General features: G+C 35.4%; 1 protein-coding gene across 1 annotated transcript in view; it reads right to left on the bottom strand.

The window, feature by feature from the left end:
- Positions 1-18912, bottom strand: part of LOC137428759 (uncharacterized) — a 99625-nt gene that overhangs the window by 21165 nt on the left and 59548 nt on the right. The window contains exons 7-8 of the mRNA XM_068118655.2: positions 16740-17096; positions 12582-12700 (exon numbers count right to left, since the gene is read on the bottom strand). Coding sequence (XP_067974756.2) covers positions 12582-12700; positions 16740-17096 — 476 coding nt within the window. The remainder of the gene's footprint in view (positions 1-12581; positions 12701-16739; positions 17097-18912) is intronic.

Genomic DNA, 18912 nt, shown 5'->3' with positions numbered 1-18912 from the left:
GCCGGGGCGCCTCCGGCGCCCGGCAATACCGCAGTGCAGCTCATTAAGGCTGCATTGGGAGGGAGAGGTGTACACTAATTGATTGATTAATTGTATAATTAAAATCAATAAAAGATTATCACAAAATATTTTCATAATCAATTGGCTAATCGCATAACTAAACCACTAGTGCTTCATCCGAAGATGTATCTTTTAGAAATTTAATTGAATAAGTCATTTATAAAAAATTAAATAATTAATTGATTACTCAATAAATAATTAATCGATTAATCAATAAATAATTAATAGATGAAATGATTAATCAATAAATCAAAAATATCCTTGATAGCCACATCACTTGGTCACTTATGTCCAAATATTAGCTTCCCAGCTCAAAAGGTGCCTGAGATATTGGCCAAATGAGAAAGAAAATAAATAAATGATTAATAATGAAAATAAATAAATAATAATCATAAAAAAATTAAATTGGTAATCAATTTGGTCAGAGAACACATAAACTACCACTATTTCATCAGAATCTGTAACTTAAAAAAAAAAATTTTTTGGGTCATTAATCGAATAATTAAATAATTAATCGATTAATTGATTAATTAATAAATCAAAAATATCCTTTGCAGCCAAATCACCTGGTCATTGGCATGTCCAAATATCAGCTTCCTAACTCAAAAGGTGCCTGAGTTAATAATGGTCAGAAGAGAAATGAAATTTAATTAATTAAATAAGTACTTAATTAAACGCTAATAATTAAATAACTCCTCAATTAATTGATTATTCAAAAAACAAAAAATACCGTATTTGACAAAGGACTTGCTCACGACTGTGCCGAAATTTAAGCTTCCTAGCTCAAAGGATGGCTGAGATATCGTCCGGACAACCAAGAAAGAAAACAAACAAACAAGAAACCAGAGTGAAAACTGAGTACTCTCTTTCAGCGTGCGTCACTGCCGAGCCCCCTTTGGTGCCCGGCAATGACGATTTGCAATGCCTGGAGATGGCATAGGAAAGGAGCGGTGTACAACAAACAAGAAACCAGAGTGAAAACTGAGTACTCTCTTTCAGCGTGCGTCACTGCCGAGCCCCCTTTGGTGCCCGGCAATGACGATTTGCAATGCCTGGAGATGGCATAGGAAAGGAGCGGTGTACAACAAACAAGAAAACAAACAAGACAACAAACAAGTACACATACATTCAAAGTACACCGCCCCATGCCAAATAATTAAATATGCTGCAGCGCGGCATTGCCGGGGCGCCTCCGGCGCCCGGCAATACCGCAGTGCAGCTCATTAAGGCTGCATTGGGAGGGAGAGGTGTACACTAATTGATTGATTAATTGTATAATTAAAATCAATAAAAGATTATCACAAAATATTTTCATAATCAATTGGCTAATCGCATAACTAAACCACTAGTGCTTCATCCGAAGATGTATCTTTTAGAAATTTAATTAAATAAGTCATTTATAAAAAATTAAATAATTAATTGATTACTCAATAAATAATTAATCGATTAATCAATAAATAATTAATAGATGAAATGATTAATCAATAAATCAAAAATATCCTTGATAGCCACATCACTTGGTCACTTATGTCCAAATATTAGCTTCCCAGCTCAAAAGGTGCCTGAGATATTGGCCAAATGAGAAAGAAAATAAATAAATGATTAATAATGAAAATAAATAAATAATAATCATAAAAAAATTAAATTGGTAATCAATTTGGTCAGAGAACACATAAACTACCACTATTTCATCAGAATCTGTAACTTAAAAAAAAAAATTTTTTGGGTCATTAATCGAATAATTAAATAATTAATCGATTAATTGATTAATTAATAAATCAAAAATATCCTTTGCAGCCAAATCACCTGGTCATTGGCATGTCCAAATATCAGCTTCCTAACTCAAAAGGTGCCTGAGTTAATAATGGTCAGAAGAGAAATGAAATTTAATTAATTAAATAAGTACTTAATTAAACGCTAATAATTAAATAACTCCTCAATTAATTGATTATTCAAAAAACAAAAAATACCGTATTTGACAAAGGACTTGCTCACGACTGTGCCGAATTTTAAGCTTCCTAGCTCAAAGGATGGCTGAGATATCGTCTGGACAACCAAGAAAGAAAACAAACAAACAAGAAACCAGAGTGAAAACTGAGTACTCTCTTTCAGCGTGCGTCACTGCCGAGCCCCCTTTGGTGCCCGGCAATGACGATTTGCAATGCCTGGAGATGGCATAGGAAAGGAGCGGTGTACAACAAACAAGAAACCAGAGTGAAAACTGAGTACTCTCTTTCAGCGTGCGTCACTGCCGAGCCCCCTTTGGTGCCCGGCAATGACGATTTGCAATGCCTGGAGATGGCATAGGAAAGGAGCGGTGTACAACAAACAAGAAAACAAACAAGACAACAAACAAGTACACATACATTCAAAGTACACCGCCCCATGCCAAATAATTAAATATGCTGCAGCGCGGCATTGCCGGGGCGCCTCCGGCGCCCGGCAATACCGCAGTGCAGCTCATTAAGGCTGCATTGGGAGGGAGAGGTGTACACTAATTGATTGATTAATTGTATAATTAAAATCAATAAAAGATTATCACAAAATATTTTCATAATCAATTGGCTAATCGCATAACTAAACCACTAGTGCTTCATCCGAAGATGTATCTTTTAGAAATTTAATTAAATAAGTCATTTATAAAAAATTAAATAATTAATTGATTACTCAATAAATAATTAATCGATTAATCAATAAATAATTAATAGATGAAATGATTAATCAATAAATCAAAAATATCCTTGATAGCCACATCACTTGGTCACTTATGTCCAAATATTAGCTTCCCAGCTCAAAAGGTGCCTGAGATATTGGCCAAATGAGAAAGAAAATAAATAAATGATTAATAATGAAAATAAATAAATAATAATCATAAAAAAATTAAATTGGTAATCAATTTGGTCAGAGAACACATAAACTACCACTATTTCATCAGAATCTGTAACTTAAAAAAAAAATTTTTTTGGGTCATTAATCGAATAATTAAATAATTAATCGATTAATTGATTAATTAATAAATCAAAAATATCCTTTGCAGCCAAATCACCTGGTCATTGGCATGTCCAAATATCAGCTTCCTAACTCAAAAGGTGCCTGAGTTAATAATGGTCAGAAGAGAAATGAAATTTAATTAATTAAATAAGTACTTAATTAAACGCTAATAATTAAATAACTCCTCAATTAATTGATTATTCAAAAAACAAAAAATACCGTATTTGACAAAGGACTTGCTCACGACTGTGCCGAAATTTCAGCTTCCTAGCTCAAAGGATGGCTGAGATATCGTCCGGACAACCAAGAAAGAAAACAAACAAGTACACATACATTCAAAGTACACCGCCCCATGCCAAATAATTAAATATGCTGCAGCGCGGCATTGCCGGGGCGCCTCCGGCGCCCGGCAATACCGCAGTGCAGCTCATTAAGGCTGCATTGGGAGGGAGAGGTGTACACTAATTGATTGATTAATTGTATAATTAAAATCAATAAAAGATTATCACAAAATATTTTCATAATCAATTGGCTAATCGCATAACTAAACCACCAGTGCTTCATCCGAAGATGTATCTTTTAGAAATTTAATTAAATAAGTCATTTATAAAAAATTAAATAATTAATTGATTACTCAATAAATAATTAATCGATTAATCAATAAATAATTAATAGATGAAATGATTAATCAATAAATCAAAAATATCCTTGATAGCCACATCACTTGGTCACTTATGTCCAAATATTAGCTTCCCAGCTCAAAAGGTGCCTGAGATATTGGCCAAATGAGAAAGAAAATAAATAAATGATTAATAATGAAAATAAATAAATAATAATCATAAAAAAATTAAATTGGTAATCAATTTGGTCAGAGAACACATAAACTACCACTATTTCATCAGAATCTGTAACTTAAAAAAAAAATTTTTTTGGGTCATTAATCGAATAATTAAATAATTAATCGATTAATTGATTAATTAATAAATCAAAAATATCCTTTGCAGCCAAATCACCTGGTCATTGGCATGTCCAAATATCAGCTTCCTAACTCAAAAGGTGCCTGAGTTAATAATGGTCAGAAGAGAAATGAAATTTAATTAATTAAATAAGTACTTAATTAAACGCTAATAATTAAATAACTCCTCAATTAATTGATTATTCAAAAAACAAAAAATACCGTATTTGACAAAGGACTTGCTCACGACTGTGCCGAAATTTAAGCTTCCTAGCTCAAAGGATGGCTGAGATATCGTCCGGACAACCAAGAAAGAAAACAAACAAGTACACATACATTCAAAGTACACCGCCCCATGCCAAATAATTAAATATGCTGCAGCGCGGCATTGCCGGGGCGCCTCTGGCGCCCGGCAATACCGCAGTGCAGCTCATTGAGGCTGCATTGGGAGGGAGAGGTGTACACTAATTGATTGATTAATTGTATAATTAAAATCAATAAAAGATTATCACAAAATATTTTCATAATCAATTGGCTAATCGCATAACTAAACCACTAGTGCTTCATCCGAAGATGTATCTTTTAGAAATTTAATTAAATAAGTCATTTATAAAAAATTAAATAATTAATTGATTACTCAATAAATAATTAATCGATTAATCAATAAATAATTAATAGATGAAATGATTAATCAATAAATCAAAAATATCCTTGATAGCCACATCACTTGGTCACTCATGTCCAAATATTAGCTTCCCAGCTCAAAAGGTGCCTGAGATATTGGCCAAATGAGAAAGAAAATAAATAAATGATTAATAATGAAAATAAATAAATAATAATCATAAAAAAATTAAATTATTAATCAATTTGGTCAGAGAACACATAAACTACCACTATTTCATCAGAATCTGTAACTTAAAAAAAAAAAAATTTTTTGTCATTAATCGAATAATTAAATAATTAATCGATTAATTGATTAATTAATAAATCAAAAATATCCTTTGCAGCCAAATCACCTGGTCATTGGCATGTCCAAATATCAGCTTCCTAACTCAAAAGGTGCCTGAGTTAATAATGGTCAGAAGATAAATGAAATTTAATTAATTAAATAAGTACTTAATTAAACGCTAATAATTAAATAACTCCTCAATTAATTGATTATTCAAAAAACAAAAAATACCGTATTTGACAAAGGACTTGCTCACTACTGTGCCGAAATTTCAGCTTCCTAGCTCAAAGGATGGCTGAGATATCGTCCGGACAACCAAGAAAACAAACAAGAAACCAGAGTGAAAACTGAGTACTCTCTTTCAGCGTGCGTCACTGCCGAGCCCCCTTCGGTGCCCGGCAATGACGATTTGCAATGCCTGGAGGTGGCATAGGAAAGGAGCGGTGTACAACAAACAAGAAACCAGAGTGAAAACTGAGTACTCTCTTTCAGCGTGCGTCACTGCCGAGCCCCCTTTGGTGCCCGGCAATGACGATTTGCAATGCCTGGAGATGGCATAGGAAAGGAGCGGTGTACAACAAACAAGAAACCAGAGTGAAAACTGAGTACTCTCTTTCAGCGTGCGTCACTGCCGAGCCCCCTTTGGTGCCCGGCAATGACGATTTGCAATGCCTGGAGATGGCATAGGAAAGGAGCGGTGTACAACAAACAAGAAAACAAACAAGACAACAAACAAGTACACATACATTCAAAGTACACCGCCCCATGCCAAATAATTAAATATGCTGCAGCGCGGCATTGCCGGGGCGCCTCCGGCGCCCGGCAATACCGCAGTGCAGCTCATTAAGGCTGCATTGGGAGGGAGAGGTGTACACTAATTGATTGATTAATTGTATAATTAAAATCAATAAAAGATTATCACAAAATATTTTCATAATCAATTGGCTAATCGCATAACTAAACCACTAGTGCTTCATCCGAAGATGTATCTTTTAGAAATTTAATTAAATAAGTCATTTATAAAAAATTAAATAATTAATTGATTACTCAATAAATAATTAATCGATTAATCAATAAATAATTAATAGATGAAATGATTAATCAATAAATCAAAAATATCCTTGATAGCCACATCACTTGGTCACTTATGTCCAAATATTAGCTTCCCAGCTCAAAAGGTGCCTGAGATATTGGCCAAATGAGAAAGAAAATAAATAAATGATTAATAATGAAAATAAATAAATAATAATCATAAAAAAATTAAATTGGTAATCAATTTGGTCAGAGAACACATAAACTACCACTATTTCATCAGAATCTGTAACTTAAAAAAAAAATTTTTTTGGGTCATTAATCGAATAATTAAATAATTAATCGATTAATTGATTAATTAATAAATCAAAAATATCCTTTGCAGCCAAATCACCTGGTCATTGGCATGTCCAAATATCAGCTTCCTAACTCAAAAGGTGCCTGAGTTAATAATGGTCAGAAGAGAAATGAAATTTAATTAATTAAATAAGTACTTAATTAAACGCTAATAATTAAATAACTCCTCAATTAATTGATTATTCAAAAAACAAAAAATACCGTATTTGACAAAGGACTTGCTCACGACTGTGCCGAAATTTCAGCTTCCTAGCTCAAAGGATGGCTGAGATATCGTCCGGACAACCAAGAAAGAAAACAAACAAGTACACATACATTCAAAGTACACCGCCCCATGCCAAATAATTAAATATGCTGCAGCGCGGCATTGCCGGGGCGCCTCCGGCGCCCGGCAATACCGCAGTGCAGCTCATTAAGGCTGCATTGGGAGGGAGAGGTGTACACTAATTGATTGATTAATTGTATAATTAAAATCAATAAAAGATTATCACAAAATATTTTCATAATCAATTGGCTAATCGCATAACTAAACCACCAGTGCTTCATCCGAAGATGTATCTTTTAGAAATTTAATTAAATAAGTCATTTATAAAAAATTAAATAATTAATTGATTACTCAATAAATAATTAATCGATTAATCAATAAATAATTAATAGATGAAATGATTAATCAATAAATCAAAAATATCCTTGATAGCCACATCACTTGGTCACTTATGTCCAAATATTAGCTTCCCAGCTCAAAAGGTGCCTGAGATATTGGCCAAATGAGAAAGAAAATAAATAAATGATTAATAATGAAAATAAATAAATAATAATCATAAAAAAATTAAATTGGTAATCAATTTGGTCAGAGAACACATAAACTACCACTATTTCATCAGAATCTGTAACTTAAAAAAAAAATTTTTTTGGGTCATTAATCGAATAATTAAATAATTAATCGATTAATTGATTAATTAATAAATCAAAAATATCCTTTGCAGCCAAATCACCTGGTCATTGGCATGTCCAAATATCAGCTTCCTAACTCAAAAGGTGCCTGAGTTAATAATGGTCAGAAGAGAAATGAAATTTAATTAATTAAATAAGTACTTAATTAAACGCTAATAATTAAATAACTCCTCAATTAATTGATTATTCAAAAAACAAAAAATACCGTATTTGACAAAGGACTTGCTCACGACTGTGCCGAAATTTAAGCTTCCTAGCTCAAAGGATGGCTGAGATATCGTCCGGACAACCAAGAAAGAAAACAAACAAGTACACATACATTCAAAGTACACCGCCCCATGCCAAATAATTAAATATGCTGCAGCGCGGCATTGCCGGGGCGCCTCTGGCGCCCGGCAATACCGCAGTGCAGCTCATTGAGGCTGCATTGGGAGGGAGAGGTGTACACTAATTGATTGATTAATTGTATAATTAAAATCAATAAAAGATTATCACAAAATATTTTCATAATCAATTGGCTAATCGCATAACTAAACCACTAGTGCTTCATCCGAAGATGTATCTTTTAGAAATTTAATTAAATAAGTCATTTATAAAAAATTAAATAATTAATTGATTACTCAATAAATAATTAATCGATTAATCAATAAATAATTAATAGATGAAATGATTAATCAATAAATCAAAAATATCCTTGATAGCCACATCACTTGGTCACTCATGTCCAAATATTAGCTTCCCAGCTCAAAAGGTGCCTGAGATATTGGCCAAATGAGAAAGAAAATAAATAAATGATTAATAATGAAAATAAATAAATAATAATCATAAAAAAATTAAATTATTAATCAATTTGGTCAGAGAACACATAAACTACCACTATTTCATCAGAATCTGTAACTTAAAAAAAAAAAAATTTTTTGTCATTAATCGAATAATTAAATAATTAATCGATTAATTGATTAATTAATAAATCAAAAATATCCTTTGCAGCCAAATCACCTGGTCATTGGCATGTCCAAATATCAGCTTCCTAACTCAAAAGGTGCCTGAGTTAATAATGGTCAGAAGATAAATGAAATTTAATTAATTAAATAAGTACTTAATTAAACGCTAATAATTAAATAACTCCTCAATTAATTGATTATTCAAAAAACAAAAAATACCGTATTTGACAAAGGACTTGCTCACTACTGTGCCGAAATTTCAGCTTCCTAGCTCAAAGGATGGCTGAGATATCGTCCGGACAACCAAGAAAACAAACAAGAAACCAGAGTGAAAACTGAGTACTCTCTTTCAGCGTGCGTCACTGCCGAGCCCCCTTCGGTGCCCGGCAATGACGATTTGCAATGCCTGGAGGTGGCATAGGAAAGGAGCGGTGTACAACAAACAAGAAACCAGAGTGAAAACTGAGTACTCTCTTTCAGCGTGCGTCACTGCCGAGCCCCCTTTGGTGCCCGGCAATGACGATTTGCAATGCCTGGAGATGGCATAGGAAAGGAGCGGTGTACAACAAACAAGAAACCAGAGTGAAAACTGAGTACTCTCTTTCAGCGTGCGTCACTGCCGAGCCCCCTTTGGTGCCCGGCAATGACGATTTGCAATGCCTGGAGATGGCATAGGAAAGGAGCGGTGTACAACAAACAAGAAAACAAACAAGACAACAAACAAGTACACATACATTCAAAGTACACCGCCCCATGCCAAATAATTAAATATGCTGCAGCGCGGCATTGCCGGGGCGCCTCCGGCGCCCGGCAATACCGCAGTGCAGCTCATTAAGGCTGCATTGGGAGGGAGAGGTGTACACTAATTGATTGATTAATTGTATAATTAAAATCAATAAAAGATTATCACAAAATATTTTCATAATCAATTGGCTAATCGCATAACTAAACCACTAGTGCTTCATCCGAAGATGTATCTTTTAGAAATTTAATTAAATAAGTCATTTATAAAAAATTAAATAATTAATTGATTACTCAATAAATAATTAATCGATTAATCAATAAATAATTAATAGATGAAATGATTAATCAATAAATCAAAAATATCCTTGATAGCCACATCACTTGGTCACTTATGTCCAAATATTAGCTTCCCAGCTCAAAAGGTGCCTGAGATATTGGCCAAATGAGAAAGAAAATAAATAAATGATTAATAATGAAAATAAATAAATAATAATCATAAAAAAATTAAATTGGTAATCAATTTGGTCAGAGAACACATAAACTACCACTATTTCATCAGAATCTGTAACTTAAAAAAAAATTTTTTTTGGGTCATTAATCGAATAATTAAATAATTAATCGATTAATTGATTAATTAATAAATCAAAAATATCCTTTGCAGCCAAATCACCTGGTCATTGGCATGTCCAAATATCAGCTTCCTAACTCAAAAGGTGCCTGAGTTAATAATGGTCAGAAGAGAAATGAAATTTAATTAATTAAATAAGTACTTAATTAAACGCTAATAATTAAATAACTCCTCAATTAATTGATTATTCAAAAAACAAAAAATACCGTATTTGACAAAGGACTTGCTCACGACTGTGCCGAAATTTCAGCTTCCTAGCTCAAAGGATGGCTGAGATATCGTCCGGACAACCAAGAAAGAAAACAAACAAGTACACATACATTCAAAGTACACCGCCCCATGCCAAATAATTAAATATGCTGCAGCGCGGCATTGCCGGGGCGCCTCCGGCGCCCGGCAATACCGCAGTGCAGCTCATTAAGGCTGCATTGGGAGGGAGAGGTGTACACTAATTGATTGATTAATTGTATAATTAAAATCAATAAAAGATTATCACAAAATATTTTCATAATCCATTGGCTAATCGCATAACTAAACCACTAGTGCTTCATCCGAAGATGTATCTTTTAGAAATTTAATTAAATAAGTCATTTATAAAAAATTAAATAATTAATTGATTACTCAATAAATAATTAATCGATTAATCAATAAATAATTAATAGATGAAATGATTAATCAATAAATCAAAAATATCCTTGATAGCCACATCACTTGGTCACTTATGTCCAAATATTAGCTTCCCAGCTCAAAAGGTGCCTGAGATATTGGCCAAATGAGAAAGAAAATAAATAAATGATTAATAATGAAAATAAATAAATAATAATCATAAAAAAATTAAATTGGTAATCAATTTGGTCAGAGAACACATAAACTACCACTATTTCATCAGAATCTGTAACTTAAAAAAAAAAATTTTTTGGGTCATTAATCGAATAATTAAATAATTAATCGATTAATTGATTAATTAATAAATCAAAAATATCCTTTGCAGCCAAATCACCTGGTCATTGGCATGTCCAAATATCAGCTTCCTAACTCAAAAGGTGCCTGAGTTAATAATGGTCAGAAGAGAAATGAAATTTAATTAATTAAATAAGTACTTAATTAAACGCTAATAATTAAATAACTCCTCAATTAATTGATTATTCAAAAAACAAAAAATACCGTATTTGACAAAGGACTTGCTCACGACTGTGCCGAAATTTCAGCTTCCTAGCTCAAAGGATGGCTGAGATATCGTCCGGACAACCAAGAAAACAAACAAACAAGAAACCAGAGTGAAAACTGAGTACTCTCTTTCAGCGTGCGTCACTGCCGAGCCCCCTTCGGTGCCCAGCAATGACGATTTGCAATGCCTGGAGATGGCATAGGAAAGGAGCGGTGTACAACAAGTACACATACATTCAAAGTACACCGCCCCATGCCAAATAATTAAATATGCTGCAGCGCGGCATTGCCGGGGCGCCTCTGGCGCCCGGCAATACCGCAGTGCAGCTCATTGAGGCTGCATTGGGAGGGAGAGGTGTACACTAATTGATTGATTAATTGTATAATTAAAATCAATAAAAGATTATCACAAAATATTTTCATAATCAATTGGCTAATCGCATAACTAAACCACTAGTGCTTCATCCGAAGATGTATATTTTAGAAATTTAATTAAATAAGTCATTTATAAAAAATTAAATAATTAATTGATTACTCAATAAATAATTAATCGATTAATCAATAAATAATTAATAGATGAAATGATTAATCAATAAATCAAAAATATCCTTGATAGCCACATCACTTGGTCACTCATGTCCAAATATTAGCTTCCCAGCTCAAAAGGTGCCTGAGATATTGGCCAAATGAGAAAGAAAATAAATAAATGATTAATAATGAAAATAAATAAATAATAATCATTAAAAAATTAAATTATTAATCAATTTGGTCAGAGAACACATAAACTACCACTATTTCATCAGAATCTGTAACTTTAAAAAAAAAAAAATTTTTTGTCATTAATCGAATAATTAAATAATTAATCGATTAATTGATTAATTAATAAATCAAAAATATCCTTTGCAGCCAAATCACCTGGTCATTGGCATGTCCAAATATCAGCTTCCTAACTCAAAAGGTGCCTGAGTTAATGGTCAGAAGAGAAAGGAAATTTGATTAATTAAATAAGTACTTAATTAATCGCTAATAATTAAATAACTCCTCAATTTATTGATTAATCAAAAAAAAAAAGATACCGTTTTTGAGAAAGGACTTGCTCACTCTTGTGCCGAAATTTCAGCTTCCTAGCTCAAAGGATGGCTGAGATATCGTCCGGACAACCAAGGAAACAAGAAAGAAAACAAACAAGAAAACAAACAAACAAGAAACCAGAGTGAAAACTGAGTACTCTCTTTCAGCGTGCGTCACTGCCGAACCCCCTTCGGTGCCCAGCAATGACGATTTGCAATGCCTGGAGATGGCATAGGAAAGGAGCGGTGTACAACAAACAAGAAACCAGAGTGAAAACTGAGTACTCTCTTTCAGCGTGCGTCACTGCCGAGCCCCCTTTGGTGCCCGGCAATGACGATTTGCAATGCCTGGAGATGGCATAGGAAAGGAGCGGTGTACAACAAGAAAACAAGAAAACAAGAAAACAAACAACCAGAGTGAAAACTGAGTACTCCCTTTCAGCGTGCGTCATTGTCAGGCCCCCTTCGGTGCCCGGCAATGACGTCATGCAGCGCCTGGAGATGGCATAGGAAAGGTGGGTGTACAGAAATGTAATGAGGCTAATGGAGGACCCAACATCCGGAATCGGAAATATTTGTGCGAGAACAAAGTTGGAAAAGGCAGGTGGAAGACCAGAGCAACAAATATGCTTCGGTTATTCATGACAGTGAATAGGTTTCACTATTTCAGTGAATAGGCAAGGATTTCGGAATATACATGGAGGAGCTCATTATAGGTTTCAGCACGTACTGTGTAACTTGCAGGTGCCTGGATGGTCCAGTTGCAGTGTTGATTTGGAGGATGGGATAAGGGATATCCGGGTGTGGCAAATATTCCGGGCTCATCAAAATGTGCGCTGCAAGGCCATTCTACGGCAACAATTGAGAAAATCATAAAACTCAAACTTTGTGTTCAATAAAAAATACACCTTTACCTCTACACAGTATACCTTGATATAAGTAACGTAACAGTGTTAGTACGGCCACCATTTTCCTTCAGAACCATTGACATTCTTCTGGGACATTTTCAAATAAATTTTTATAAACCCATGTGGAATGGTGTTCCACACTTCTTTCAAAACCTTCCAAAGATCATCCAAGTTTCTGGAATTCTTTTATACGTTTTCTTTGTCCTAGTAGGCCGTACATCTTCAATGATATCGGGATCTGGCCTTTGAGGGAGTCGTTCCATGCGTTGAAGGGCTCCAGCTTCCTCTTTCCTTTGCAAATAAGTTTTAATTATTCCAGGTGTGTGACAACACATCCTCCAAGTCGAGATTTAAAAAAGTGACCTGATGTTTTTCCTTCTTTATACAGAAACACATTTCTATTGGGATCTTCTTGTGAAATTGCAGCCATTTTGTTTGAAGCGAACAGTTAATCCTGATACATCTGTATTCTGCAGTATGAAAAGTGGGCCTTTACCTGCGTGAGGTGTAGAGAGGACACCTGACAATGAGTCATCAATTATATTTGATTGCTAAATGTGATTGATTAGCGACAACACTTCATATAAGCTGCTCATGTGTAGTTTACTTTGACTTGTTGTGATCACAAGTTTTTGAAGATTCTGATCAATGTGAATGAAAGATTTAGTGGGGCGGCTTAGCCCAAATATTCAAAAGAATTGTGCATTTTGTGATACAAGCACCAAATTTAGCACAAATGTACATTAATATGTTGCGAACATTTTCAGATATTGGGCCACTTGAAATTCCGTAATTTTTTTTTTCAAATTTTTTCAAATTTCGTAATTTCAAATTTTTCGGGTGACACCGTCACAATTTCGGTCTTCGAGGCCGGCCGATAGGCAAAGTGTGACCGGAAGGGACGAGGTTCTCCTGACCACGTGGCCCTCGATCTGGGAAGCGAGAGGCGTTCCATTAGTGGACGCGCCCCTCACGCCCGACTTTTGGGCGGCCCCGGCAGGCCGTTTGTTTTGACGTTCCGTGACAGGCCCCGCACCCCCACCTCCGGGCCGACCGGAAGCTTGTGCTGAGTACATCATACCTGAACAACTGAGTGAGGCAGAACACAGCAGTGCACACCAGGGTGACCCCTTCAGTGCATAAACCAATTAACCTGTCCACTGCAGGGCATATAGAAATGAAGTTATTTTCTGCATATAATAATAATATAAGTTCAGTTCTATATAACAATTTCTGTTATCACCACTACCACTACAACTACCACTACTACAAGCTTTGTCTGGAATTTTGTGGACTAACAGACAAACAGACATACAGACAAGCTGGGATCAAAACATTACCTCCTTCCACCATTGAGTGTAGAGGTAAACATCATGGAAATTATATCATGCCCTAGATTTAATTCATGCTTACCCGTGTATTTGCTTCACTGGTTCACAAGGTCTTTTGCATACATGTAATTCAGACTCTCGTCTTCATTGCTGACCACACAATGTTCGCAACATATTAATGTACATTTGTGCCAAATTTGGTGCTTGTATCACAAAATGCACAATTCTTTTGAATATTTGGGCTAAGCCGCCCCACTATATCGGCCGGCCTCGAAGACCGAAATTGTGACGGTGTCACCTGAAAAATTTGAAATTACGAAATTTGAAAAAATTTGAAAAAAAAAATTACGGAATTTCAAGTGGCCCAATATCTGAAAATGTTCGCAACATATTAATGTACATTTGTGCCAAATTTGGTGCTTGTATCACAAAATGCACAACAGGTTTGCTATGCTGCTACACTAATTGCTAAATGACGAGCTTGGTTTCTTCTCACCCAAACTAAACTTCTCACAATAACAGTTCATGTTATTGCAAATAATTAAATTGATATATGTGGGAAAATGTTATTTTTGTTATTAAATGTTATTGTAAATAGTATAAAACACTAGTGGAGGCTTTAATTAAATTGTTGATGCTCAAAACATCCATATATTGTAACTCCTCAATGCATCTTAGACCTTTGCATGGCAGTGTATGTATTATATACATATATATATATACATATAAATAGTGCCTATAGAAAGTCTACACCCCCTTTCAAAATTTTCACCTTTTGTTACCTTATTGCCTGGAATTAATTGCATTAATTCAGACTTTTTCCACCTTTATTTACACATCCTAACCCACAACTTCCAAGTGAAAAACAAATTCCACATATTTCAGAAAATACAAAACTAGAATATCTTGGTTGGATAAGTGTCCACCCCTCTGAGTTAATACTTGGTGGAAACACCTTTGACAGCAATTACAGCTGTGAGTCTGTTGGGATAGGTCTCTACCAACTTTACACACCTTGATTGGGCAATATTTGCCCATTCTTCTGAACAAAACTGTTCAAGCTCAGTCAAGTTGCGTGGGGAGTGTCGATGGACAGCAATCGTTGCATTGATTCAACTCATGCCACGTATTTTTGATTGGATTTAAGTCGGGGCTCTGACTGGGCCACTCGAGGACATTAATCTTTTTGTTCCTTAGCCACTCCAGTGTAGCTTTGGCTGTGTGCTTCGGGTCATTGTCATGCTGACAGGTGAATTTCCATCCCAATTTCAGCTTTCTGCCAGGAATTTCAGCAGGTTTTCCTCTAGGATTTTTCTGTATTTTGCCCCATACATTTTCCCTTCTATCCTGACAGGTTCCCCAGTCCCTGCTGATGAGAAACATCCCCATAACATGATGCTGCCACCACCATGCTTCACAATAGGGATGGTGTTCTTTGGGTGATGTGCTGTGTTGGGTTTATGCCAAATGTAACGTTTTGCATTTAGACCAAAAAGATCCATCTTGGTTTCATCAGACCACAAAACTTTTTGCCACATGACTTCAGAATTTCTGGAGTGGTTTCATCCATACCTCAAATGGGACTCAAGGTGGGCTTTTTTGAGTAATGGCTTCCTTCTTGCCACCCTACCGTACAGGCCAGATTTGTGGAGTGCTTGGGATGTTGTTGTTACATGCACACAGTGACCATTCTTTGCCATAAAGGCCTGTAGCTCTTTCAAAGTTGCCATTGGGCTCTTGGTGGCCTCTGAACAGTCTCCTCCCTGCTTGGTCATCCCGTTTGGAGGGACGGCCTGACCTCGGCAGGGTCTTGGTGGTACCATACACCTTCGACTTCTTAATAATTGTCTTGACTGTGCTCCAAGTGATATTCAAGGCCTTTGAAATATTTTTTATATAGCCCATAATCTCTATAGCAGGCTCATTTAAATTTGTCTTTCATTCTATCATGTGCCATATTGATATAGGGTCCATTTTGTGCAATAAAAAAAAACACACGAGTTCAACTTCAATATCAAATACAAGTTATGGAATGTCTGTCGGATACCACGACCGAAACAGTCTTGCCTTTCCCATCATGTTTTACCTAGTATTGACTCCACATTCTCCAGGACATCTCCATTATGATGAACGTTGAACCAAGCATCTCAGGTGATTGGTGATGACAATCAGAAAGATCCGGCATTTTGGAAGTTCCACAAAACAAAGAACCAATGACACATAACGACATTCGATATTCAATATATTAACAGAAGACTGGCCAAAATTTGCAGGAACCCCCCCCAATTGGATGCATACGCATGATGTCGGATGGGTTCTCCACCCCAAATTAAGGATGTCTACAGCGATTGTTACTCATACAAGACAAAAAGTGAGCTTAGAGACACAAAAGTATAGGAAAACAAACATACTTGCAAAATAAATTTACTCAAAACGTAGATCGAGCTATGATTATTAGTACAGGCGGTCAATAAGTGGACCTTGAATAAACTAGCTGGCCTTTCTAGGGGGAAAAAAAAGAAGTAAAATAAAGTGATTGTTAAGTAAAGAAAAAACCTTAAAGGAATTTTGAATTTAATTTTAAAAAATTTAAATTAAATAAGTTAGGGATCAAGGCCATGGAATGGGGTTAGGGAAGACTGATTACACCTGATAAATAAGTAGCGTGGAAACCGACATCTGAACCTTCAGCATCAGACACAAAATGGAGCCACAGTTGATGCCCAGTGGAGTGAATGGTCTCGGGCAATGGGATGTGCCCACAAAACTCCCCCAAGATGGCTGCCGTTCCGTCCATGCCATCTCGAACAATCAACCGGTCACCGACCAGGGAGCATGAGGACTCGCCCTCCCCGGGATCCAATTGGAGATGCAGAAATTCCAGGGCCAACACCTTTCCCATTATTGTCTCAATGAAGAAATCGCATATGGTGTTTGGTGGATAGCTTTGTGGCCACAGTTGGGAGGTAATTACTCCAGAGTTTAAGTCGAAGTTCCCACCACATTCTGGAAAAATGAGGTGTGTGATGGAATTAAGGTCAGTTTGACTGATAAACAATAAAAACAACAAAAATTAATCCAAAAACAATTTCACAATTCGATGTTCAAGATGAGATTAGTGGTGAAATTTAAGTGATGACATCAAGAACCCTCACAAATGTCGTCATTCCGTACGAGTCAAATTCTCTAACCAATCTATAATATAAAGGAAAGAGTGTGTGTGCGCATGTGTGATAGTGTGTGCGTCCCCTCCATAACTCCAAAACCATGAAACTTATGGGCCTCAAACTTTTCATGCATACTTACCAACCTTTAAGGAGGTACATGAATGAAAACTGGGTGTTTGGGTGTGTTTGAACACCTTTTGAAGATCATTTAGTGTGTGCTCATCGCAAAAAACCCCAAAATAAGCCTTAACAAAATGGCAGTGCACCATCTTCGTCAGCCCTCTGCTGCATCGCTGGGTTCTTACCCTGCCATTTTGTTTCGGCCTATTCAAATGTGCCTTGCATTGTAAACACAATCTACTCTCACGGAATAACTAAAGTATATAATCAAAATATTATTTCGGATCTGATGTTCGGAGCATGTGAACTAATTAAGTGTCAAAATCTGAAGTGAAATCTGACAATATAAAGAAATTAACGATTCATATAACTAAGCATATATACCTAATTACTTTAAGCAAGCAAGGTTCAGATTGATCCCTCCTTCTCCATATTTACACAAGAAAATGTGAAATGGCCAAAGTATTAAATTTAAGTTTTTCTACTGCTCAGATAATTATATAATGACTGAAGAAAAGATTAAGGAATGTTCCAAAATTAACCAGCTTTGTTGAGCTGGTTTCATTGAGTATGACAAAAATAATTATCCAGCTAGATTGCTGCGAAGTCTGCGGCTGGGTATTTTGTGGCGAATCTCCGGAGTTAGGAAGGAAAAATAATTAAACTAAATATCAAATTTTAAAAACGAATGATTAACATAACGGGAGCGTTAGGATAAATAAATCAACGGATTAGGGAGAGTAAAACGTCTTTGAAAAATTTTCACTCAATTTTTTTTTTCTGGCAGGAATGCATTCCCCATTTAGTAGTCAATTGGATTTTGAAGTTCCATTTAATTGATGTTTTCCAAGAACGCATCTGTGACGTAAATACCTGGAAGTACCTCTACATAGATATATGTGTGAGTACATATTTGTATATGTCGTTGGTTGTTATTTTCAAATGTGGGTTTCAGAAGGTGGAACGGAGCCCTCCCAGGTCTCGATGTATCCACCTCCGTTAGCGTGTGTGTGTGTGTGTGTGTATGTATGTATATATTTGTGTGTGTGTGTGTGTGTGTATGTATGTATATATTTGTGTGTGTGCGGGTGTGTGTGTGTGTGTATGTGTATGTATATATTTGTGTGTGTGTGTATGTATATAGTTGTGTGTGTGTATGTATATATTTGTGTGTGTGTGTGTATGTATATATTTGTGTGTGTGTGTATGTATATATTTGTGTGTGTGTGTGTGTATGTATATATTTGTGTGTGTGTGTGTGTGTGTGTGTATGTATATATTTGTGTGTGTGTGTATGTATATAGTTGTGTGTGTGTATGTATATATTTGTGTGTGTGTGTGTATGTATATATTTGTGTGTGTGTGTGTATGTATATATTTGTGTGTGTGTCTGTATGTATATATTTCTGTGTGTGTGTGTATGTATATATTTGTGTGTGTTTATGTACTGTATATATTTGTGTGTGTGTGTATGTACAGTGGGGAGAACAAGTATTTGATACACTGCCGATTTTGCAGGTTTTCCCACTTACAAA

The sequence above is a fragment of the Myxine glutinosa genome, chromosome 5 (assembly GCF_964187855.1).
Source record: "Myxine glutinosa chromosome 5, kmMyxGlut1.1, whole genome shotgun sequence".
Classification (NCBI taxonomy): Eukaryota; Metazoa; Chordata; class Myxini; order Myxiniformes; family Myxinidae; genus Myxine; species Myxine glutinosa.
This window is presented reverse-complemented; position numbering and strand designations above follow the sequence as displayed.